General features: G+C 42.4%; 1 protein-coding gene and 1 long non-coding RNA gene across 2 annotated transcripts in view; both read left to right on the top strand.

The window, feature by feature from the left end:
• The window catches only part of LOC141756425 (uncharacterized), a 184,319-nt gene extending 181,353 nt beyond the window's left edge, over positions 1-2,966 (top strand). Inside the window, exon 6 of the long non-coding RNA XR_012591470.1 lies at positions 2,792-2,966. This is a non-coding gene — a long non-coding RNA (uncharacterized LOC141756425). The remainder of the gene's footprint in view (positions 1-2,791) is intronic.
• Positions 2,967-13,074: 10,108 nt separating this feature from the next.
• lama4 (laminin, alpha 4) overlaps positions 13,075-26,531 on the top strand; it is a 40,732-nt gene continuing 27,275 nt past the window's right edge. Inside the window, exons 1-10 of the mRNA XM_074616086.1 lie at positions 13,075-13,729; positions 21,018-21,119; positions 21,241-21,368; positions 21,459-21,551; positions 22,252-22,466; positions 23,006-23,106; positions 24,270-24,450; positions 24,978-25,061; positions 25,188-25,339; positions 26,189-26,299. Coding sequence (XP_074472187.1) covers positions 13,622-13,729; positions 21,018-21,119; positions 21,241-21,368; positions 21,459-21,551; positions 22,252-22,466; positions 23,006-23,106; positions 24,270-24,450; positions 24,978-25,061; positions 25,188-25,339; positions 26,189-26,299 — 1,275 coding nt within the window. The 5' untranslated portion in view covers positions 13,075-13,621. The remainder of the gene's footprint in view (positions 13,730-21,017; positions 21,120-21,240; positions 21,369-21,458; positions 21,552-22,251; positions 22,467-23,005; positions 23,107-24,269; positions 24,451-24,977; positions 25,062-25,187; positions 25,340-26,188; positions 26,300-26,531) is intronic.

Genomic DNA, 26,531 nt, shown 5'->3' with positions numbered 1-26,531 from the left:
TTTAATCACATTTTTTTAAAAGTGAAAGTCACAGTATAGAACGTATGAGTAGAGTTCATTTTTATTGAGAGATCTCAGTTTAGTGTTTCAGTGCAGTTTCAGCTGAAGTCTGTGCTGAATGCAGATGACTCAATATAATGAGTTTGTCTTATGCCTGAAAGAAACCATCTAATCTTCCAAACACTGTAACCACGCTGAATAAACTGTGATACTCTACAGCAAATATTTGTCCATTTTAATTGATGTCTGTCTTTGTTTTGAGCCGCGTCTCATTTCCAGCCAACGCTCCTTTTTATATATATATTTATCTGTGGCTCTCTTCTCTCACAGCACTCTGTGTCCTCTGTCTCACTTACTTCTTGCTTTTTGTCTTCTTCTTTCTGACATTATTATGAATTATTGTAAAGTAAAGTTTGTATTTGTGAACCTTTATCAAGAGGAATGACATCATTTTGAATAAAGCGCTTTGCTCCAGACAATAAGCCGTAAATCATAATTAAACTAGTTTAGTAAGCACATACATACAGTATATGTACTTATATATTTCCATTTGTGAAAATGATGTAGCCATCAAAACATGGAGTTTTGAGTTTGAATATTTCACATATAGGCATTCACAGCTGGAATTTTTTTTTAAAAGTATGCCTAAATGAATGTACTGTATTTATATTCTGCTCCTGTTATTGTGTCCTCTCCTTGTCTATGTAGCGTCCTCTAGTCTGCGTGTTCAGCCGGTGAATCCTGTTGAAGTGTGTGATAATAACGACGTTCAGAATGAAGCCAGACTGTGTCAAAGGTGCTCAGCTCGGAGCGCAGGTGTTTTCATCTGGCAGACTCGCTGTCCTCCCTGCCTCGGAGAGATAGAAAGCAATTTACCGCCCGTGTTGGACTGGACACTGACAGCATCTGGACTCAGCGTGCAACCAATTAGTGAAGTGCATTTGTCGCCCCAAATTCCTGCATGCCAGTCTCGTAACATAAGTGGCCCGAGATACAGAGCTAGAAAAAGAGAATGGATGTAATTTGTGTGAGTGTGTGTGTGGACGGGGTGATGGATAGTTTAGGCTGTCTCACAGGGAGATATGTCTGTCAGACAGGGTGGGGGTGCTGCCTGGATTCCTCTGGGCTCTCAGAGACTGTGTTGTGTTCACAGCAGCAGAGCAGAGAGGACAGACAGCAGGTAGATAGAGTCCTCTGAGACGACAGCTCTCTGATGTTTGTCTCTCTCGATTTAGTTACACTCACTATATTTGAATGGCACAAATACAGCATTTGCTATTGATAATACATCAGAAAATGATATTGTTAAGCATCTAAATTAGGGCTGTCAATGGATTAAAATATTTAATTGCAATTAATCGCAAAATAATCACACATTCTTTATCTGTTCAAAATGTACCTTAAAGGGAGATTTGTCAAGTATTTAATACTCTCATCAACATGGGAGTGGACAAATATGCTGCTTTATGCAAATGTATGTATATATTTGTTATTATAAATCAGTTAACAACACAAAACAATGACAAATATAGTCCAGAAACCCTCACAGGTACTGCATTTAGCATAAAAAATATGCTCAAAAAATCACGTCATGGCAAACTGCAGCCCAACAGGCAACAACAGCTGTCAGTGTGTCAGTGTGCTGACTTGACTATGACTTGCCCCAAACTGCATGTGATTATCATAAAGTGGGCATGTCTGTAAAGGGGCGACTCGTGGGTACCCATAGAACCCATTTTCATTCACATATCTTGAGGTCAGAGGTCAAGGGAGCCCTTTGAAAATCATGTCAGGTTTTCCTCGCCAAAATGTAGTGTAATTTAAATTGGTTGGTACCAATGGATTCTTTAGGTTTTTCTAGTTTCATATGATACCAGTATCTTCACTCTAGCTTTGCTGAGCCCACACAATTTGTGTTAATGGGTTAAAGAAATTAGTGGCATTAAAGTGAATTTGCCTTTACAAGTTATTACTGCGTGAACTTTGACAGCCCTAAACTAAATGTATCTGTTTGAGGGATGTACTGTAACACCTTGCTTGGAAAGAACATAAATCCACTCTAAACACAGACAAACAGCAGTATTATCATATTTTCTTCTTCTCAGAGTCATAATTAACATCTAATGAAAAAACACTAACATCATACTTCCAGATTCTGCACAACTCATTCTTTCCAGCGATGGCAGGATCTCATATCCACACTATGTAAATTGGTCGCGCACATCCAAAACCGTAGTAGGGCGGTGCTGGACCAGTGGAGCACAGCAATGAATAATGTAGAAGAAGGTCCGCTCACTGTAGCTCCCTTTAAGTGCAATTTATTAACACATCTTAGGTAGTGATGTTTCGAGCAGATGCTCTTCTTCAGACTTAATAAGTCTGCACTGAGACGGCATCTTAAAGGGAAACTCCTCTCATCAAGGATAAACATACACAAATCATACTTTACAAATCATAGAAATGTTTCTCTATAGAGCTGGAACCAACTGCGGAGTTGGTGAGAATTATCTACTTGTTTGTCAGTACAAGCGACACCTTTTACATTACGTCAAGTTTATTTGATATATTATTAATATGAACAATAATGATCATCATCATCAGGCTTGTTTTTAAGAGAATGTTGCTGCTTGAGCTCCATTGTTTACAGACCGGTTAGTAACTTGAGATGTGAGTAGCCAGTTTATATTCAGTTCACAGTTTGTTGTTTAGCTAATAAAAAGCTAAATCATCGTCAGATGATAACCAGTGGGTTCCCAGACAATGTGTTCCGCCTCTTTTGCTCTCCACACAGACTGTTCAACCAAAGCCTGCTCGAACATCAATAGTCAATACTACTCTGATGAGAAACGGAAACCACAACTTCCGACACCAAAATCTTGTCCCGTTGCCTACAGATTCTACATTCATATGCATAATCTGTTTATAAAGATTATATCTGTACAGTATTAAAAAACAGTCAACTTTAATATGAGTTGTGTTTCATTGTTTGACCACTAGGGTGCACAGTGTGTATTTGAGGTTATGGTTATGTGCATCCCTGTGTTTCCATTGTGTGAGTCCATGTGTTATACATTGTGTTTGTATGAGTGTGTTTCTATCAGTTTGCATAGTGTGTCTGCTAACAGGACACAGTATAGTGTTCTCCCAGTGTTGAGGGGGGGTTTTCCTGTTCCCCTCAGTGTTACACGTCTCTGTTCAGTCTCCACACTACTATCTGTCATGTAGCTCTTCACACTGAGGCTGCAGCGGAACGCTCAGCCGGACAAACTTCCTCTCTTACCTCCATACGAGCGTTGTGTGCCGATGGACCGCATCCTGTTCTCCTGAGCATGGCAGGATTCTGGGCTTCAGTTTCTAAAATTCACTGTCTCTCAGGAAGCAGAGTAACTTGTCTTTCCAGCAGCATTTGTTTGAAAAAAAATCAAATAACGGGCAAAAACAAAGTTGACATCAGCAACTACTCGTCAAAGGAAGGACACCCAGATAGAAATCCAAGCTTCAACAGGAAATCCAAGGAGAAGTAATGACCACAGTATTATCGCCAAGTGAACTCTATCAGGTCTGATTTTGAAATAAATATTTCACAGGACTGTATTACTCTTTCTCATAGGATTTCTTGGGCCTTTTTGCCATACATTTTAAAATTGCAGATGATTAATCAAAAGTAAGTTTATTCATTTTTTTATTTATTCTTTCAGATCAAAAGTACACAATCTTTGAGGTTGAAAAGATATACAACCAACCACAGGGCCATTCGCGTTTTCATGTTTTCAGGTCAGCCACCGTGGCTCTCTTACACGCTTGGCACACGGGAGATGTTTCAGTTGGTTGCAATCTGCAACCTCACTGCTAGATGCCACCAAATCCTACACACTGGACCTTTAAGTAGGTTATTGTGAATGACCCCAAGCAGAAAGGAGAGGGTCTGGAGCAAAGTAACTATTTTTTAGGTAAACTGCTTATCTTGATTAGTAAAACCAAGTTCTTAGATTGAGAAAAAAGACTGGTTGATATTAATTGAAATGAAATCCTTATTAATAGATGAGTCTGTGTGAATAAAATAATTTCTCACAAAAAAACTCCTGCATCAACTGATCCTCTGTTTCTCCGCATATTGTAACGTCAGCAGTTTAGATACCTCTGGTTTTTGGGGAGCGTACAACCATCTTAGTTGCCGTGGCGATCCCTTGCATGCAACCATCCTGGCATGTTGTTTGAGCAACAGGAGAACAGCTCTTGGACGGTTAGTTGCAACGTTCAGGTGATCATCTGAATGCCGCTTTGTACTCGATATACTTGATTAAGCTGAACTGCCTGCATGGTGTTTGTTTGCATATTCCGCACCTACTGTATGACTTGATTCAGTCATATCACCATATTACCTCTTAAGCCCTATAGCCTAGGAAAAAATCTAGTCTATTTTAAGTAAACCTAGTTCTATTATAATTCCAGCTTAAATGGAGATGCAATAAGGAAAAAAATAAGATGATTCTATCCTTGCCTAGTATATAATCTACATGTCAAAGGCAATATCAGCATTATAACAAAGATCCCATAGATAATGATCCAACGGAATGTATTCTACTACTCTTCACTACAACTGTAACTGTAAATTTGATGAAATACACCCGGTACAGTCGGTATGAAGTCAGTTTTAACCTTGAAATAAAATCCTTTAGACAATCTGGCTAAACTTTCAGCTTGTTTACAACTTGCCCCATCAGACCTCTTTTTTAAAAATGTTATGTTCCCAAATCTTAAAGAGGACCTTTAACGCGTTTGTGCTTTTTCTCTTTCCTCTAGTGTGTTATATAGTTTTTTGTGCATGTAAAAGGCCATAGGGAGTTACTCTCCCCGACAGAAACACTGCTCCTGAAATGCCTGATACGCTTCGCTTGAAGTCTCGCCTTTTCTTCTTCCGTAACATTGTGATGTCACCAGGTAACACATTTGCTTAACGGCTAGTTTGGCACGCCCTCAAACAAAGCATGGTTCGAGCGGAGCTGGAGCAGCTCAAGCGTTTCAGACAGAGGTTGAAAAAAAAGAGTAAAAAAGTAAAGCGTTTTTTGAACATTAAAGCATGTACACATGTTCTAGTAGAAACCCCAAATCTTTGGTGAGTATAATGTTATCATGACCAATAGAAACGATGGCCAAAGCTATGAAAATAAGCCCCAATTTGTAATAAACCATGTTTTTCTTATTGTAGAACTCTACTGAATGTAGCAATGTTTACAACAGTTACGTTTACAACTATGAAATGGTTTATAGGGCTGATGGAAAGTCCAAAAAAAGCAATCCTAAAAGCACCAACCCTCATTTCTGGCTCTTCTACAGTGTTAATTACACCTTAACTTTCTTAGTTGGTGTTTGCTGACTGGCTGGTACTGCATATTTGCATGTACCACCACGTAAAGGAGTGCAAAATAAATACTGGAACTTGGGGTTTAGCCCAGTGCCCTTATAGGACTGCACAGTGTTGAAGGTGCCAATGACCCTCCCCGCCTACTCTCTCACTTGTTTCCTTCAAACAGCCCTTTTCCAAACACTCCTTTCCAGTTTGTTTTCATTGCCATGTGTTTCTCGTCTGTTATCACCTGCCTGTTTGAACCTCTGCTTTTAGACTTTGGATTTTCTTGCATGCCTCTCATTGGATTTCTTTGCCTGTTTGGACTGACTTCCTGGCGTTGACCCTTGCCTGCCGCATCATTATATTTTAACAGTCAGTCTGCATCGTCTGCATTTGTGTCCTATCCCTGTCTATCCTGCAACACACACCACCAGCTGTGGCAAGTACGATGGGAAATAATGAGAAAACTGGGTCCAGGTCCTAAACAGATGGAGTTGTGATTAAGCTGTGAGATGTGCTGCACTTAATCACTGAATGCATAATATGGAAATGGAAATTTGTTAGCGAGTCCTCAGAGTCTCTGAGCAGCTGTATTTAGATGTCTGACCGTAATGTATAGCACAGTTTCAGCAGATTGTGTAGAGACACAGCAGCTGGAGTTGGCTGGAACTGATGTGTAGGCAGAAGATGCTGTATGAATGTTCACATTCACCACTGCATCAACAGCTGGGCGAGGACATACTACTCTATCATAAGTGTAATTTAGATGTAACAGATTGTCTTTCAAGTATATAATTTAGCCCTTTTTTTATATTTACATAGGCAGCGGGTCCTCTTTTCCTGGAGTAACGTTAGTCGCTCCCGTCACCATCACTCTCTCTCTCTCTCTTGCTTCACCACTCACTTCCCATGTACACACACACTCTACACACTGGCTCTGCCCCAAACAACCTACGCTGCTCTTACAACAACTGGCTCTAGAGAGGGCCATTCACATTTTTGCGTCAGCCACTGTAGTTCTCCAACCGATCTGTAGAACCGAGCCATCGGAGGTTCACCTATTTAATTTCTTGGCCTCAGCTTCCTGTTTTTCCATCAGTTGTCCTGGGAAGAGCCTGGACTCAGAGCAAATTAACTTGTATTTGTGGAAATGCACAGCGAATCAAGCAGGCCCTGCCAACATTCACACATCTGATTTGTAGCTCTCTAATCTGTCGGCTAGTTTCAGTTTTTCGGCGAGGACAGCTTACGTGAGTGGCGATTGAATCATTCCATTTTCCCACCAAGTCGGACCTCTGCTCTACATTTTTTACATCGCTCTCTCTCTCTCTCACACCCCCTCCTCCTTCCATCTGTTTCTAATCAACACTCACTGCCAAGACCGAGATATGCTTCTCCCGGAAGAGTCAACTCTCACACACAAACACACACAAAGAAACAGTGTAGCAGTCCGTAAAGTGGCCATAAGAGTAACAGGATCCACAGGAGAGCTGTACCTAGAAAACACGCATGGCAGTTGTAGATGTCGTTAAAATGATTTGAGGACAGAGGAAGATACACAAAACGTGGATCTAAATATTTACTCCTGTGGATGCTTACATGAATTTGACATTCGTTCCAAATAATGTGGTTGTAAATGTAAAATATTCAGTACTGACACCTCTAATCATTATTTACCACTGATATGAATACAGTTTAGTCCCAAAGGCCTCTAGGTGTACATTGTCAAATGTCATCTATCATCTTATTTGTCACCTTGTGATAGGGCTGCTCGATTATGGCAAAAATCATATTCACAATTATTTTTGGTCAATATTAAGATCACGGATATTCAACATGATTACTCAATGACTTTGGAATCATCATGCATTTATTGAGCTGCACTGCTCTCATACGGCGGTTACAGCTGATAACGCCAGCTGACGACGCCATCGCGAAAGCGTAGCACCCACCCTCTGGTCCACCCCCCCAACCCTGTAGGGCTGCATTTTTCCATGTTATGATTTGAGCATATTTTTTATGCTAAATGCAGTACCTGTGAGGGTATCTGGACAATATTTGTCATTGTTTAGTGTTGGTAATTGATTTCCAATAATAAGTATATACATGCATTTGCATAAAGCATCTCATTTGTCCACTCCCATGTTGATAAGAGTATTACATTTTGAACTGAAAAATGTGTGATTAATTTGCGATTAATCATGATTAACTATTGACAATCAATCATGCGATTAATCGCAATTAAATATTCGATATTCGATATCGATTGACACACCTAATTAAAATCTACTTGGCTAATTGTAATGTGCACATCTTTACTCCATATGAACCTTTCCATTGTGGACACTCCATGAACTACTTGTACCACTCTCAACACAAACATCACATCCCATCAGCATACAAGATGCGGTATCTTATAGGCAATTTGCCATTTATGGATAATTCTGCTTTATTACAACTAAGATCTGAGAATGCTGCAACGCTGCTATTACCAACATTTTGAGTTCTCTCACTTTTAGTTTCACCACCACATGAAGTGGTTTAGATCTGCCTGAACTGTTGGCTTGTTTACAACCAGTCTGATTGTCTGACTGTTGGTGTTTCTTGCTCCATTGGACATTGTTAAGCAACATCATTGTGTTCCCACATTCCAGCAATTACTTTGACGAGTACAGTGTTTTCATAACTGATAGAAATGATGGCCAAAACTATTAAAGACCCTGAGTTGTAACAATTCTTGTTGGACATTAAAGTCTTCAAATCGTGCTATTCAACCATAATGCTTCCTTTATGTCAATTTATCTTTTGAAAGTTGTGCTCTTGTTCTGCCCATGGAGCTTTCTCATTAAAGTGAGGAGGTGTTTGTTGTGATGGATGGAGGTTATAGTTTTCCGTGGTATGTGTGGAGAGTGTAAGGAGACACCGCGGGCTGACCTGCTCTCCTCTCTGACCTCCGCGGCCCCTCTCAGGAGACGCTGCCTTGCCTCTCTGCTTCTGCTCTGATCTGGAGGTGAAACTATAAGCTACGACATGCATGAGTCTGAGCATGTGATTCATTCCTGGCTTTTCCTGGTGGGGGGGGAAGAGTAACTCAAAAGTTAGTTCCCAGGAAGTTGGTCTGTAAGATGGGACAGTTTTGCTATTCACCTTTTGTTTTCTCTCCGTGTGAGTTTGGTTAACCTGGAGGTTTGTTTAAATCATGATGATGCTCCGTAGGACTTCTTTTTTTTCATCAATGAAAATAATACCCAAGTTCCGTTTTTGTCTTTTTTAGGGGGGTCTTTAGGGGGAGATAGCAGGTCAGCATTAAATACCTCTTAGAAGTGGTGTACATCATCTGAAAGCTGGGAACCTGAAGATTAATTTGAGATGCAGCTCAGCACCGTGTCAAGATGTTCTAGTCATAAATTACAAATAAACACAAATTCATTCATTAATTGATAAAAATTAAAAACAATTGTGAAAATGTATAAGGATTTATATTATGATAGAAGTATATGATGGTCATCCCCATGCTCTATTATAAGTTGTTGCAGCAATTTTTAGATTGATACCATTTGCTACACAGATTTGGTGCTAAATCTAACCATTTTTTACCACTCGAGAATTGATAAAAAATTATCAATAATCCCTCCAGATTACCACATTAAGACACCAAGACCTTGAGGAACACCCTAGAAAAAGCCATGCTGTGATTTGGTATCAGAAACTTTTGACATTTGGAGATTTCTGCAAGAATTGCATTTTTCGGCAATTACATTGCAAGCACTTCTGTTATGTAAACTCAGAAACCCACTTATTGTCAATCTAACCAGGAAAGCCATCCATCCTCTGAATGCTCTAGGTCTGTAGTTTGTGGCTGTAAAGTTTCATGAGGCTGTGATTATCCTAGAGGTCACCACAGGTCATTTTATACAGTGAGGTCAAGTTAAAAAAAAATGGTCTCACTGTAATGGAATGGCTACTATGAGGACAAACATCATCACACATTAATACAGTTGAGCTCATTGGATCCACAAGAGTCTCAGCTTTACAGTGATACCCAATTTATGTAATTCAAGACTGTTTATGGACCCCAGTATGCAGAAATATTCAACACACCATTTTTAGAATAGGAGAAAATAACACATTTAGACCCATTTGATATGCAGGATATTGTCAGGCAAACAACAGAAGTTAGTCATGGCAAAGCCTTGTTGTACTGTATTAAGTATGGTCTTGTGATAGCCACAGTGCAGCACTGCGGATGGATTTCCTGCTGTTGCTTTTGGCTCAGAGGGCAGTGTTGCACTGTGCCATGCCTGCTGTATCACTCAGCTACCAGACCCAGCAGTGGCCTATGATCACATGAACAGCCTTAGCTGAATAGGTTGGCAAAGAAGACCACCCGGGACAATCTCGTCCCTTTTGTCGAGAAGTTAAGAATACAGTGCTGCTGCTGTGAATAGGACCCTGGCCTGTGAATGATCCCTGGTGTTTACACTGTGCTTGTGCTGAGAATACCAATGTGCAGTGGGCCAAACATGGAGAAGGAAAAGTCCTCTCCGTCTCGCTGAGCTGGTGAAGTAAACAGATTGTGGTTCAGCAAAGCCTAACATCAGCTTTCTGGTGGTTAGTGCCGCCTCTGTGTCGTTTACTTTGCATGAAAGTGTTATGTAAAGGATGAAATTGGACTCAGAAGTGCATAACTGGAGTCTACAGTTACTCCCAAGAGAGCTTTTGACCGTGTTCTGGTACCATAGTCGTTTTAACACAGGTAATATAGAGACAAAATAAAAGAGGATTGTGTCTTTCATTGGCTAAAAGCAGGATAAATCTGTTCACTTTCAACAGTAACTTTTTGAGATACAGGAAGAAAAAATCAATTTGTGTTCCTCATTTTAGTGATCAAAGTCAAACAAAGCTAAGATAGAAGACAGAAGTTATCAAGGGGGTATACATTCTTAAAGTCCGACTGGCACTCGGCATCATTAGCCGTTACTTGGTTCCCATCTGTGATTTTAACACTCCCTACATTACTTTGTGATGTCATTCAGATCCTGGGGTAAGGTACGGAGTGCTGAGGTCACAGGACTACCCGTTACTGTGAGTTAATAGTCTGGTCAGTTGCCACCACCACGACTGGACCCATAGAAGAAAGACACCTTCAGTAATGCTAGTTGGCCCGCTCCTTTCCACTGTATAATGTGGGACAAACTAAATATTAAGGATGTAGGGGCTGCCCATAATGGCATTTTTTTATGCACGTCATCTTCAATTTGTGTATAAAAAATCCCACGTGAAATGATTATAATAATTTTTTTTTTTTTGTATACATTTGTATATTTATTACATGAATATGAAGTAACGAAACAGACAGCTTCGCTATTTAAAGTTGCAGTGTGTAGGATCTGGCATCATCTAGCGGTGAGGTTGCAGATGGCGTGTAGAAGAACTATGGTGGCCGATGTGAAAACGCGATTGACCCTCTCTAGAGCCAGTTCTTGTAGTGGGAAGTGAGTAGTGAAGCAAGGGAGAGAGAGAGCGGCAGCGAGTAACGATATAGACTCCGGCCCAAGCAGGAAAAGTTAACAGAGTTTGGTTTGTCCGTTCTGGGCTACTGTAGAAACATGGCGGTGCAACGTGGCGGACTCCGTGGAGAGGACCCGCTCCCTATGTACGTAGATATAAACGACTTTTTCTCATTTTTTACACTCTGGTCCTTTAAAGTACAGTGTGTCGCATTTAGGAGATCTATTGGCAGAAATAGAATATAATATTAATAAGTATGTTTTCTTTAGTCTATAATCACCTGATAATTAGAATCGTTTTGTTTTCGTTCGCTTAGAATGAGCCCTTTATATCTAAACTGGGGGGAAAAAAGTTTGGAAATTGTGTTTGGTTGATTATTTCTCTGTTGTTACAATGCTAATTGGCATTGTATTTTACATCGTTGGAAAGCCTGTTTATTTACCTTCGCAATGATGTCCAATTTGAAAGGATCATGCATTTGTGGGATGAGCAGCACAGCTGATTATGTGGGTAGCGCCAAAGAAAAAGTTGCCAAAATGCTCTGTCAATGGTAAACAGTGTATTCTCCTGTTGGTATTGACTCTTGTTTTGAGTTGTTTGGTGGATTGGATGATTGAACTCTCTATCAGTAACAAGGAACAAACAAGACATATCGGCAATTTTACACTTTATTCATTTAATACACCGTCAGGAGCCTCAGTAGCGGTGGAAGATTCATACGCAGCCACAACAGCCTGGCACCTCCTCCTCATGCTGGTCACCAACCTGGTCACACGTTGCTGTGGGATGGCGTTCCATTTCTCAACCAGGATGCAACTTGGTTTTGCGGAACACCAGCTTCAACTTGCCTTTTCACACGGGCCTTATCCAGATTAGACTAAAGTGGCATGCCGATGCTTGCGTTTGCAAAATTCTCTGCCAATACCAAACAGTGTATTCTCCTGTTGGTATTGACTCTTGTTTTGAGCTCCAGGTGCTGCCAATCAGGTCTGGCCTGTTGGGTGCTACGCCCTACTAGAGTGATCATTTGGTGTCTGCTACAAGCATCGGCATGCCATGTAGCAGACACATGCTATAATAAACTGGGACACATTTAGAATGTTTACGTTTAAATCTGTGTAAAGAGTCTAAATATTGTATATTTGTGACATCACTAATGGACCGAAATCCAGACGGCTTGTTTCAAATGCAGAGTTTCTGAATACGGGCTGTGTGTATTTCCCTGTGGGTTGATCGTTTCAATACTTTCGCAGTATTTATATAGGACTTAAGCCTGCTTTATAATAAAAAAAACATGAAAATCTCACTTTTTAATAATATGTGACCTTTAAATGTTGTAAAGGGACAGATGTGTGCTATGTGTGCTTTTTGAAAAAGGGAGAAGAATGTTCAGAGGATATACTGGGTTGTGATGTGTTCCAGTCAGTGACGCACCACAGAAGTTTACAGCACATCTCCCACCATAGCAGCTCTCCTATATCAGTCTGTAACACCACCCCAGGGGCTTGAAGCTTCAATGCTGTTTTCACAAATGTGTCCAAATGTGGTCTTATATCCTCTTTTGAAAATTGGAATTATTATAGAGTTATTATTATTATAGAATTATTCTCTTCCAAATAGTAAATATAGAGCAGCCCGAGGCCTTGTTTTGCTCTTGTCTGACATCTCTACCATCCATAAGTGGAATGTGACAACCTGTTTATTAGTCACTTGAGACATATAACTTCCACATGGGTCCTATGGGCTATAGCACGGCATAACTTGGACGTATTTGGAACTGCTTACAACGTGGTCTTTGTGGTGAAGTCACACAACTGTCTTTGGACCTGCGTGCTAGAGTCGTTAGTTTCAGCGTATGTGCAAGCATGTGGCCTTTACAGTATCTGATCTCAGGGAAATACTGTTTTTAGCCTCTGACAATACATCCTTTGTGCTGGAAGTGTCACACTCAGGCTCTTTCCTGTTTAGAGCCTCACACAGTATCCATAAATTTAGCAGCTTTTGATGGTCTGACCTTGGAAAACAAACAGAAAGCTCATGTCTGGGGCTGTGGTCGGGATATCAGAGCAGCTGTTTCTTTTCTGCCTGCCAAGTGCAGAGTGAGTGTTGAAGCTTTAGACCCTCTGCCCACCCTGGGGAGGGGGTGTTGGGGGGGAGCCGAGAGAGGGGTGCAGCCTGTTGAGCCCAAGGTGAAAGGGTGCCACGGACCTGCAAATGGAGACGGGGAGCTAACACTCAATCTGACTCTCTGCCAGTCAGGGGGGAGATATGCAGTTTGGATGGGTGCACTGTCTGCCTCGAGCACTGCCTTCTGCTCAACAGACAGAAGCCCTCTGTTGCTCATTTTGCTTCTCTGCCCTGTCGTTCTTTCTCTCTTTCTCTCTTTCTCCCCCCCTCCCTCTCACTCTTTCTTTCAGTTTCCAGCCTTCCCATCTGTATGTGATTTAGGCACAGGCTCAGGGGAGAGGCAAGTCCGCTAGGGGAGAGGAATCAGGGCAGGGAGGGAGGGAGAGAGAGAGAGAGAGAGGCAGAGAGAGAGAGAAAGGGAGGAAGTCCACAAGTTTGTTTTACAGGACTCTGGCCAGGCCGGGACTAGACGCAGCGCTGCATCTGGAGGTGGGAGCAGTGGAAAAGTGAAGCCAACGGGTGCAGCCGTGCAAGAGGAGCTGCCCAGAGACCTTTCCCTACGGCCAGGAGACACTGACAAGAGGACACAGACAGAGTGGGGGGATCAGTGCTCCACTGGGCAAACACACAAATATGGCTGCTAAATCTCTGTCCAGCCTCTGCCTTCTCTGCATCCTATCAGGGGTCGCCTATCCAGCTTCTGCGGCCAGGCTTGGGGAACAGCAACAGACGTTGCTGAAAGTAAGATTTGGTTTAATTTAATTTTGCCTGTTATCTGTGCATGCTGTCACAGCTATGTTTAGTTGTCTGACCTGTTTCTACCTATTGCACATAATGAGGCTGATGATACACAAATGTTAAGATGAAAACTGTAAAAGATGAGTCAGTTTTGGGAGTGTTTTGGGAGTGTTTAGTTATGGCAGTCTGGAGAGTTCTCTGAGTCTGACTTCTATGTCTGTGTGGACTTCTCAATGGTCCTGCTTTGTGTTCACGCATGTGTTTGTGTCATCAGACGTACCCCAGGGCTGAAGCTCAGATGGGCTCTGAGTTACTGTCTCCTCCACTGTCATGCCCCTCCTGCCCCTCCCTGGCAGTTCCCTAATGGAAACCAGCTGCCGAATGTTGAGCAACACCCCAGAGAGAGAAAGAGAGAGCACAATAGACAGTAAGGGCATGAGAAGCCATACAAGTATTGGCCAATGTTCCCTTGGCTTACTATACTCCAAAAGATATAAGCTCAGAGGCCAAACGTTCAACTCAGCAGACAATTTTCTTTCAAAATTAAAACTGTACTATGTTTTCTTAGTTTACCTGCTTCTCTCTAAAGTAGCAATCTGCAAGATTTTCATTATATCAAATCCATTTTAGTACCATTTATCAGCCAAATAGACTGTTGTCAGGCTATTAAATAGGCATTATTAGTCGCTATAAGCCCCATAGATGTGGGTCAGTAGGGGCCTACTGCACCCACTGGTAGGTTTTATCATCTATTCACATGGTAGATCACCGAAGGAAGGTATAAAAGACCACGACAGCGACCTCTAGCAACCGTAGTAATTATGACAGGAGCAGAAGCGGAAGTCAGGCACTGTAGTTCACCCAGGAGGCCGGAGTTCACATCCCGTGTGAAACCAACAATGAATAGTTGTCTTTGTGTCCGTAGTTATTTTAACCCAAAACATGGTGTTTGTCCCTAAACTTAACTAATTTTTTTTTTGCCTAAACCTAAAGAAGTTGTAGTTTTGTTGCCTAAACCTAAAAAAAAATGTTTTTGTTTGTGTTCAAAAAGTGACGTTTCATTCAGTTTGTGTTGCTGTTAAGTTTCACTTTCACTTTTACAACGTAGTAGGCGTAGTAGGTCCCTAATGACCCATATCTATGGTGCTTATTGTGACTGATAAGCCTAACAACAGTTGAATTGGGTGCATTTAAGGACATTTTCTCCCCACAATCTGCATACAATGTATTTGCATTCTGTAATTGCCTTCCCATATAGTACTTGGTAATTCTGTCTTTTCCCACATGATTCAGATTGTGTACCCATTCACAATGTCCTTCACAGGAAATGATGCGTGAATGAACTGCACAAGATGCGGAAGACAAAAAGCCAGTGCGTTCACATAATGCGGAATACAACATTTGATCCTGATTTCAGTATTACTGCGATATTGCGTGATGAATCCTCTCAGCCACACTGTTTGTTTATACAAAGGTGCGGAGGTTGCGGTGGTGGATGGGTGCGTAGGGCATCTTTCATGCAGGAAGATGGAGTTCATGTCCTGTCACAGAACTGCACGTGACGTTTGGCTCTTATTAACCATACCTGTGGCCGCGTATTAGGTGTCGAACACTACCGAAGACCATCATTTATTTGCCATAACCACATTCTTTCCCTAACCTTAACCATACCGTTGCTGCATGCAAAGATTTTGTAGAATTTTAAAAACATTGGACGTCAAAAAATATCGACGTTATCGTAACCTGGGTTTTGCAGAGTCGACCAGTATTGACGTTCTTGTCTAGCAACGGGGTCAACACATTCTCACTCCCAACTCGTCAAATACCGTCGCTTGGTCGGTGCCCCTCGGCATCGGAGACCGACGCACGGTTTACCCCTCTCGCGTTGCTTTTGGATTGACCGGGAATGGCATGTCAAGATATGATCGTTCAAAATAAACTTCCGTTTTCACAGGAAGTTAGGTTTAGGCAACACAACCACTTAGATAGGGTTAGGAAACGGTCGTGGTTGACGTTAACTTTACTGACTCGACTTACGTGACTAACGGCTCACGTGACTCATGGGACTGACGATACCAACGAGTCACATGGCTAACTGCGTACGAGACAAAATAAGTCAACGTTACTTTAAGTTTCACACGGGACACTAACAGCGGTCTCCTGGGTTGAAAGTCGTGTGCTACCTGACCCATCCACCACCTCTCTTCGCGGACTCTCACGCTATTAATAATACATCACTTGCTTCGACCGTTGAATAACGCCGCGGGTGGGTTTGCATTGGAGTTAGTTGAAAGCCCGGTTGATCACAAACTGACGCTAAAAGGTGCCTCCATGCAAACAAAGTTCTGATGCGTGTTTTTGCAAAAAAATCAACCCACAATTTTGTCCTGACTTCTTGATCTACAATAAGAGTGCTTGGTTGACAGCCTTTCTTGTACAGTTTTGATGTCATCTTTTTCATCCTTGTATGATGTATGTGCTAGCTGCCTGCAAATAAGTAGAACAAGATGTCAAGCCATACATAAACTACAACTTTATCCTTTTACAGAAATGTTCCGTTACACTGTGACTGTAATTATGTGGCTGCTTTGGATGCCTTTGGAGTTGATTTGTGTCCATTGGCCACATGGAACTGAACCGGAGAGCCATGATTCTTGGCTATGTTGTGACTTTGCTCTAAACTGATGAGTATGAAGAAACATCCTGGGGAAATGTCAAAGAGAACGTGGGGGTATTCAATCCCCAAACTTTGCAGTGCTAAAACATTTCTTCCTTGTTTATTGTCTATCGTACCATGTTTATTTCTCAATGTCTGAGTTTTCGGAGTTGATGGTCCCCCCGAGAGGAGGCCTCGCCCCTGCAGCCAGACCGTCTGCACACAGTTATTGAGTTAGGATGAGATTCTCATGACCCGGGATTTGTCCCGTCCTGAGGATGTTCGGAGAAGTTAGCATGACTAAATCTACTGTCTGAGCCCCTCTTCAAGGTCAATATAAATACGGCAGTCGGGAGGCAAAGCGGAAATGAGATACAACCTTCGAGCTTTAACATTTAATCCACTTAATTCTTCCATCCTGGGAAAACTCTGTCAGCAGGCAGATGTACATAAAAACACACAACACATGGCATTTAAAAGTTAGTGATCCAACTGTCTGTCATAGAGGCTTCTTACCCCCCCCCCCCACACACACACACACACTGCAGAGGCCACAGTTTTGGAGCTTCATAACCAGAGAGTGTGTTGACTTTGGACAGCACTCATCTGTAGAGCCAAATCCTGTTTTTCTGCTTGATACCAGCTACATTTGTTCGTCTCTGTATCGCAGAGATAGAGCCTCACGGTGTATCCTATAAGCCTTCAGTTAACACACAGGAAATGCACTGATAAAAACTGAGAAGAGGCAGCTTCACATGCAAACAGAGAGAGGCTATATAAAGTGTTGAATGTCATCTTTGTTCTCCACTGTAGTGGGCACAGTGGGAGGGCCTCAGAAATAGTTCACATTACTGAGTGTGCTCAGTTGGCAGAAGGCCGCACACGTCAATTGTTTTTAATTTCCATGATAGTTAGGGATTTATTAAAGTGTTTGAAATTCCAAATCAAACTTTTAGATCCTCTAATACAAGACTACCCCCTCTTATATGAGTTAGTTTAAGATTTGCAGAAAATACACATATTTGCTGTCTTTCTGAGAGTAAGATGAGGAGATTGATAGCAAGATTGATTATGACTGGGTTAAAAGAGAAATGTGCCACTTGTTATGTGGATGTCCAATCAGTGTTGATGGTAAATGTATAATTTCCTCAGTGCATGCTACATTGAGCAATGCTTTGAACTATTACTTTTACAGTTTTTACATTATCATAGTTTACGTTTTATGCTGTTTTCAGACCTTTTCTAAGTTCACAATGGGTGTGCATTGCGCTGCTTAGAGTGGGTGACATCACTGCTAGAGTGTTCTTCGGGGAAACAAAAAACTTAAACTTGCTCCCTTTTCCACAATTTTCCCTCTTCATACATAATTTCTGGTCAAAATGTAGGAAATCTTGTTCTTGGTTGCGGACATATTACTGTGGAATCAAATGGATTTACATATCAAGCCATAACAGCAGGAACTCCAAGCAACTGCCCCATAGGCACCCATGTTAACCTTGACCAAAAAAAAGAAGGCTGTATTTTCTAAATAAAAGACCCTATATAGCTTTTTGATCAAATTAAAAGCTTTTTCATATTTTCCTATAGTTGCAGTGAATGGGAAAAAAACTTCAAATCTTCTTCAACCTACTCCACTTTGAGATTCTCCTACTTCTGCAGACTTATACTTCTGCAGACTTTCAGCTTAAGAAACTATTCATATGTCAAAATGTTATGCTCTTTAAAGACATTTATGCTTGTATTCAACTTTTCTCTACCTTTTATGCCTTTTTAAAGTACAAAGCATTTCTTCTTTCAGCCTTTTCAGTTAGTTAATTTCAACTTCCATCTTTCGACAGTATTACAGAATGCCTTCCACCTTCTCTAGCAATATATTCACCTCTTAGCTTCTTTTGGTAATGCAGTTCAGCAACCCGTTCTTCCATTTTCATTTTAGTTTCTGTGTTTTTCAGCAGTGCAGTGCAGTGCAATGCCTTTGAGCTTTAATACTTCTGTATTTTCAGCAATTTCAGCTGTCAGCATTCACACGCATTTTCTGCAGGAAATACATTTACTAGTTGAAGAGTTTTAGAGGAGTTGCAAGGCGTATTTTTTACTTTAGACAGAGCCAGGTTAATGTTAGTTGTCAAAGCATTGGAAGCATTGGATGATGAAAAAAATAAAAAATTGAACAGGACAAAATGGAAGAAACCTCCGAAAGAACTGAGGAGGGATCCCTTTCCCAGGATGGACAGATGTGCAATAGATGTTGTTTTTACATAATGAGAATAATGAAATTACAACATAGACAATCCATATGACAAAAATTGATATATATGATGTATAATACTTAAATGACATGAGATTCATATCAATCTTCTCATTTCACTCTCAGAAAGAAAGTGACTAAGCGTATTTCCTAAACTATTGAGCTATTCCTTTTAGGTCCGGAGCTTAAATTATAAATGCCAGTGATTACGACATTAAGTCATCCAAACATGGGCAGAAAAATTTTATTCCACAAGCTGCTGGGTTGTATACTTGAGATGCATTCCTCTCATTTTAGAGGAGTTTAAAGAGTCCATGTCCTACCTCAAGACCATCTGCTGCATCTCCCCTCACCCTAACCCTCTGCCCTGTGTATACACACTGCAGCTGTTTGACCCCTCACAGACCGCCACGCAGCTAATAGGCCTGAACCAAACTAAACTCTTTTAAGTGGCTTTACAAATGGGAAGTAGTTTGGGATCTCAGTGGCTTTCCCATAAACTTGTGGTTCATTACTCCTATAATGACTTGGACCACCATTTGGGGCCAAAACTTTTTTTTTTCTGTGAGCACTGAACCCATTTGCATCAACAGCTGCATTTTCAGGATGTGTTTACATGGGAGGTTGACACGCTGAATGTTTATATGGTAATGATGTATGGGTCTGGTATCAGTGCGTGTGCCCTGTGTGGGAAAGGGAGGGTCTGCAGAAAGAATCAGTGCCGCTGTTCACGGGGTGTTTCACATTAGCTGGCCACAGAAGCATGTCTTTGTCTCACAGCCCATCTGTGAATATATATCAAAGGGAAATGTGAATCATACGTCAGCAATACAGTACTGTTTGTCTGTGGAATGTTCCGTCTGCTGGCTGCTCTGGATGCAGCGATGTCCAGTTAACTGAGTGGAACAAGGAGGGTCAAACTATGGAGTTCTGACAGACTGCTATTGTACGCCTCATTGAATGGTGCCGCTTCAAATGTTTAAAGATGTTCAAAGGGCTGTGTGTGTTGGGGGAGTGGGGGGAGGGGGTTGTGGGGGGGGTCACGGTTCTGAACTCTGGCATCACATCATCCTGACAAAACATCAGACAGGATGCAGGTTTTAAAATGACATTCTGTAAATGTGAGGGCACTGCTGCCATTCAGAAGACTTTCCTCAACTCACTCGGTGCGGAAATCCTCTTTTTTGCCTGAAACACTCAGGTCAAAGCTTAAATCGAATGGAAAAACTGCAAAAAACATCTAACCAATTATAAGTAGGGCTGTTGGTCGATTAAATTATTTAATCGTGATTAATCGCATGATTGTCCATCGATTATCGCCATGAATCGCAAATTATTCACACGTTTTTTATCTGTTCAAAATGTACCTTAAAGGGAGATTTGTCAAGTATTTAATACTCTTATCAACATGGGAGTGGGCAAATATGCTGCTTTATGCAAATGTATGTATATATTTATTACTGGAAATCAATTAACAACACAAAACAATGACAGATATTGTCCAGAAACCCTCACAGGTACTGCATTTAGCATAAAAAATATATGCTCAAATCATAAGGTGGCAAACTGCAGCCCAACAGGCAACAACAGCTGTCAGTGTGTCAGTGTGCTGACTTGACTATGACTTGCCCCAAACTGCATGTGATTATCATAAAGTGGGCATGTCTGTAAAGGGGAGACTCGTGGGTACCCATAGAACCCATTTACATTCACATATCTTGAGGTCAGAGGTCAAGGGACCCCTTGGTCCCCTTGGTGGAAAATGGCCAATGCCAGTTTTTCCTTGCCAAAATTTAGCACAAGTTTGGAGCATTATTTAGCCTCCTTGGTTGATACCAATGGAAAACATGACGTAAGGTGCAAGAGAGGAGCGCACGGCAGATGCACAATACCATAGGAAAACAATGGTTTTGCTTTCTAGAGACGCATTACACAATTCTAGCTACGCGTCTCAGTGTGATCGAGTCCTAAAGGCATCAAACTGAACTACATAATTGACGAGGGGCTTTTAATGCTGTTGTTTAAACTGTGTTGCCTGTGTGATGTCAGGTTTTTATTGTATTTTCATCAACTGTATTCGTCGCTCTTTTCTTTGTTTATGTTGTCATAGTAACCGTTTATTCACATCGCTAGCAGAGACCTGTAAACAGTACGCCGCTACACACACAAGTCAGTTGAAGAGCGACTCTGTTGCCTTAGCTTTGCCTCTCTGGCGGACCAACCTCGGTGATGGAAAACGCGTCACTAACTTGTGATTTTTCCCGGGAATGTTGCCACAGACACCCAGTTAGTAATACTGCAAATGTAAAGGCTTTCACCAGTGGGCCATTCGGCAATAGAGACTTAACAGACATTCATTTATATTCATATTTCTGTTCCCACTGCAGGTGTGTGCAAAGGGATATTTCATGAGCGAGCAAGACGTATGCTTGCCATGTAACTGCAAAGGCCACGCAGACTACTGTGAAGACATCACGGGCGTTTGTTTCGTAAGTTTCCCCACATTGATTATCTCTCACTGAAGCATCAGAGTGAACAAATCACTTCAGTTAACTTTATTTCCATACCTACAGTACAACCCATAGATTGTTTTAATATTCTCCCTTTCAGAACTGCAGGGGCAACAGTACAGGGGATTTCTGTGAAATGTGTGAAGACGGCTACATGCTGGCTCCCAGCCTGGACGGACGCCACACCTGCCGACCCTGCGCCTGCCCCCTCTCCGTCCCCTCCAATAAGTAAGCCGGTCTGCTCTTGTTTCTGCAGCCTGCATGTTGGCAAGCAGTGGATAATCTCTGAAATACTTTCCCATGTGTGTGTCCGGCCAGTTTCGCAGTGCGCTGTGACAGAGGAGGTGAAAGAGGAGCTGCCATTCTGCGGTGCAAGTGCCAAGAGGGCTACGCTGGACATTTGTGTGAGAGGTCAGTCAGTGATGAGGCTTCAGTGTGGCAGTTTTTATACAGTCTGTGCTCATTCAGTGCACATTCAATAAAAACTACAGATTACTGACTGAGATGAGCAGAACTGCATGACAATATAACAAGCATTCAATCAGTCCAAGATGTCTCACTTTAGGTTACAGTGCAAGCCATCATAGCTTGCCTGCAACATGCATCTATATGTAGCAACTACTGTAACTTTCATCGCCGCTTAAATTACAATTGCAACTTATTCAACCCACACACACCTACAGTCTCCGCTAACACACATAAGCTTCGCCTCGCTGCTCCATCTATCCCCCCGCTGGGAGCCAACACCGACAACACGCTGCTGGAGACCCAGGCCGTATTGCTGGGCCCGCCGGAGGGAAGGGAGGCAGGGGATAACCAGAACCAGGACTGAACGGGGCAGATTGTCAGACCCTACTGAAGTAAAATGAGGGGTTTTCTAAATGGAGTCTGGTGCTTGGATTCATTACCACTTTTGTCCACAGGGACTGCCAAAATCAACACACAATTAAAGTTGCTCGTAGTGGCTTTAAAGTCATTTTGGAAAACCAAAAAAATGCTATTAAAAGACTGCACTGAAAATCAAACAGTATCCAAATGTGGATTTTTCCTTAACTGATTCATTATAACAGGCAGTGGTATTGTATTGTCATCTGCAGTCTTTCTCATCCAGGTGTGCTCCAGGTCACTACGGCAACCCGATGGCCATCGGTAATTCCTGTAAGAGATGCGATTGTAACAGCAACTCCGACCCCAACCTGATCTTCAACGAGTGCCACAATGTGACGGGCCACTGCCAGCACTGCTGGGGGAACACCGCCGGTGCCAACTGTGAGAGGTGTGCCCCAGGTTTCTACGGCGACGCCATCAGTGCCAAGAACTGCGGAGGTGGGGGCAACGGCATCTCTTTCATTCAAGATATGTTTGATCCATAATTGAAAGGCTCATGATGTTAGGAGGAGCTTCCATGTTCAGTAGTTATGCTTCAGTGAAGGTATTGTTGTTGCTTAATGTTCTATGACAGCTGACAAATTCTACTTGAGCATCTTAACAGAGCCGGATGAAGAATGAAGGCAGGAGAATGTATTTAGTTTGTTTACGCTGACCGTGTTGGAGTCAGCATAGCTTCGATGAATTATCTGGGTTTTTTTTTTACCACATACTTACTTGTATTTCATCTTAACTATATCAAAATGATTATATATGAAGCAAAGGTTTTCCCTCTTATGTACTTTGTGGTGTGTACTGTATGTCGTCCTGAAGCTGTTCAGTGGAAAGACAAGACAAGGTGACAATTCAGGATCGAGGATTACCGTATGCCTTTGGAGGCCCCGCAAGTCCAAAAATAACCCCTCTCCGCCATGCCTGTGACATCATTTGACCTCTAATGTTCCCATCATTGAATGTGCCCTGTGTCTTGTCTGCAGAGTGCGAGTGCAATGAATGTGGCACCTCTTCATGCGACGACAGGACGGGAGTGTGTCACTGCAAGCCAGGTGTCACCGGACGACTCTGTGACCAATGTGAGGTGAGAGAAACCTGGTGACTCTGCGTCCAGTAGTCCAGCGGGTGTTTCCTCTGGGAGACTTAGGAAGCAGGGTTAAAGGATAATTCCACTTTATTACGACATGGGTCTCCATTTTTATGGTTTTGGCCAACGCAGCAACATCGTTAAAAAGAAGTATGACGGGGAAAGAAACGTGATTAGTCAGACCCGGGTTAGCCAAAGTAGTTATTCCCCTTCCTCCGTTCATGTGAATGAGCCCCAGACCGAGGCTGGAGCGAGGGCCGGGAGGCGGAGTTAAAGGAAACGCTACTGCGCCTGCTCTATGGGCCCAATGGATGCAGAAGATCGCCGGATGATCCGGGTACTTTATCTCTCGGCAGTCAAGCCATTTTGGCTTCATGCGCCACTGAGCAACTCTCATAGGAATGAACAGGAGCCTCCAGCGCTGTATCCAGTTCTCTTTATACATCCATGAGTAATGCAGTCATACATTAACGTTACAGCAGCATCAGACTGTCGTCTCCAACTAAATCTCAGCCTATTGATCAAACAGTTGGCTGTAACACGTTGGTTATTTACAGACAAAACTTAGCCTAACGGGATTCAGTCAGATATTTAGAGATGTCTGGATAAGCAATATCCGGCCACATGGGGGAAGACTGAAGGGTGATGGCGGAGATCAACCTTAATTTATTAACGTATCGCAAACACTCAGGTTCAGGCGAGGTCATAAAATAATTATTAGACGTGTATAAAACAATCGTTTGTCTAACAAGAGATGAATGCATACAAACTTGTCAAAATTACAATCCAAACATATCTGTCAAATAGCATTGAAGTCTATGAGATCTTCTGTTTTCTATCCCCCTAAAGGGGGCGTGGTCTTAACTTTTTTTGAAGTACCCATATATGCCGGTCTGATGTATTTGCAGTGGAAGAGCTGAAAGTAGTTGGACTGTCGTGCTTGTGGTCTGTGCACCAAGTTTGTTGTTGTCTCTGTCTTCTCAGATATCAGCAATTACTTTAGTCAGTATGGTGTTGCATATGTTGATGCATTAAGTGATGATGGTCAAAACTTCCAAAATAAGACCCCAGCTGTAATATCTTGAACAATATGTTTCTAAATGAACATGAACATCCATGACCACTGGGATCTAACAATGTTTTTCATTCATGTAATCTAGGAGGGCTACTCTGGTTTCTCCAGCTGTCAGGGCTGTCGAAGGTGTGAATGCGGTCCAGCTTCCATTCGCTCCACCTGCCATCCTCTCACCCACAGCTGTCCGTGCCGCCCGGGGGCCGGAGGTCGTTACTGCGAGCGCTGCCTCCCGGGCCACTGGGACTACGGCCCTTCCGGCTGCCAGAGTAAGTCATCTGTCGTCATACTACATGTGAAACCCCCAACCCCCCCCCCCCCCCCCCCCCCCCCCCCCCCGCCCACCCTCCCCCCCAGACCATTTGTCAGAACAGTCAATGCAGATAAGACTTTCCCAGACGAACAGGCTGCGTTGAGTGCTCATGTTCCCACACCCACTACCACGGTAGTGCACATGATGTCAGAAGCATCTGCTGAACGCTCTGACCCTGTGGCCGGATGACATCACCATACAACCCAAATCTATACACACACACACACACACACACACACACACACACACACACACACACACACACACACACACACACACACACAGCTGCCAAAACCATCAGTCCCACACAAGAGAGGCCACAAGACAGATGTGCAGGCCTCAAGCCAAACTGCCATCTGTGGTTCTTTATATACTGTGTATTTGATAACTGCACTGACCTGTTTCCAGCTGATCAACATGGCCTGATGTACAGAACTCTCTCTCTTACACTCTATGATGAAGGGCATCTGTTTTTTTTTACAGAGTGCGACTGTGAGAGCGGCCACTGTGATATGCATACAGGAGAGTGCCTGCCAGAGGCTGCAACGGTCAACCTGTGCAACATCAGTAAGTGGACTTAACAACTACAGCAGAGTTCAGTTTTGAAAAGAACAAAAAAAAATTACAAATTGTTTTAAATGATAGCACAATACAACTGTGCTGTAATGTTGGGATCCACTTCTTTGGTTTTAGGTTGTGATGAGTGCATTTGGCATCTGATTGGGGACTTGCGGCTGTCCAATAAGACGCTGGACCAGCTGAAGGTCGGAGTGTTGAACATCTCCACTGGTGCTGCTGCCAACGACAGGATCAAATACTACAACTACACTGCTCATCGACTGCAGGTACACATGAAAGATTCAATGCAGATGGAAATACAAGAACCAGGGACCAATCAGGTGCATCCCTCGAGAGGGTACGTCACCACTTGAACGGCCAGTTGAGTCAAAGAGTAAGGAAGCGAAGAAATAAGCCTGGTGTTTTTTTGACAACAGCCGCTGCCACCATTTTGGACTGAAAACGTTTATTATATTCGTAATATTTTATTATTCGACACAGGCCATTTCGGTAGAATATGACAATAGAATAGAAATAATTAGTTTTACTTTTGTACGGCACTTTTTAGGTGGATGTTTTACTGGCGTTCGGTATTCGCTTTCAGTCCAAAATGGCGAAGGCATAGCTCTGCTGCTGGGCACTGACATTGCAATGGAACGAAAAATTTACTTTCCCTTCTTGGCAATGTACGTTATTTGGTTGAGTGGAGCAGCACGTCCCCTAGTGTCCTCACCAGACCTGGTGGACATGTACCGCTGGATTTAACATTATAGACATGACTGCTGACTGACCGTACACAGTCCAGACATATACTCGGTTTGGACCAAGTCTTGTTAAATGAACAACGAATCAAATGACTGTGTGGAATGTGAAAGGTGTCACCTATAGAGACGATCCCACAGAGAATTATCAACCGTTCCTCTCAGCTCTACAGAGATTATTAGCCTCTTTTAGCTCATTGTTTTGGTTTTATGACCAATGCGAGACGATGTTGGCGATTAGCTAGTGGAGCAATAATTCCTGAAGTGCAGTGACCATCACAGATCAGCAGTGTAACCGTTTTTCCTTTTCCTTTACATCTTCTTTACACTACAACGAGCCGGTCTAATCAATGAATGAATCTGCTTTGGTCCCAGGATCAGTTTCTAGGCTGGAGAAACAAGTCGTCTGTGATGAAGGCCGAGGCGGGGGAGCTGGAGAAGGCCACGGACCTTGTCGTGTTGGACATGAAGCAGCTGGGAGAATCGGTCAGCAAAGCCGTCTTCTTTCATTTAGATCACATTAACCCTTTAAGCATGGTCTCTGGAATTGAATTTAAAAGGCTTTAGACATTTAACCCTTGTGCTTCACTAGGGACGTTTTAAATTTTTTGATCATTTGGCGGTTTTAATGCATATGACATGAATTTTGGCAAGAATGTGAGGTTTTTTTTTATTTGGGAAGTTGAACCTCATTTCCTGTAATAAGCCTATAATAAAC

The sequence above is a fragment of the Sebastes fasciatus genome, chromosome 18 (genome assembly GCF_043250625.1).
Source record: "Sebastes fasciatus isolate fSebFas1 chromosome 18, fSebFas1.pri, whole genome shotgun sequence".
NCBI classification, from domain to species: domain Eukaryota; kingdom Metazoa; phylum Chordata; class Actinopteri; order Perciformes; family Sebastidae; genus Sebastes; species Sebastes fasciatus.
This window is presented reverse-complemented; position numbering and strand designations above follow the sequence as displayed.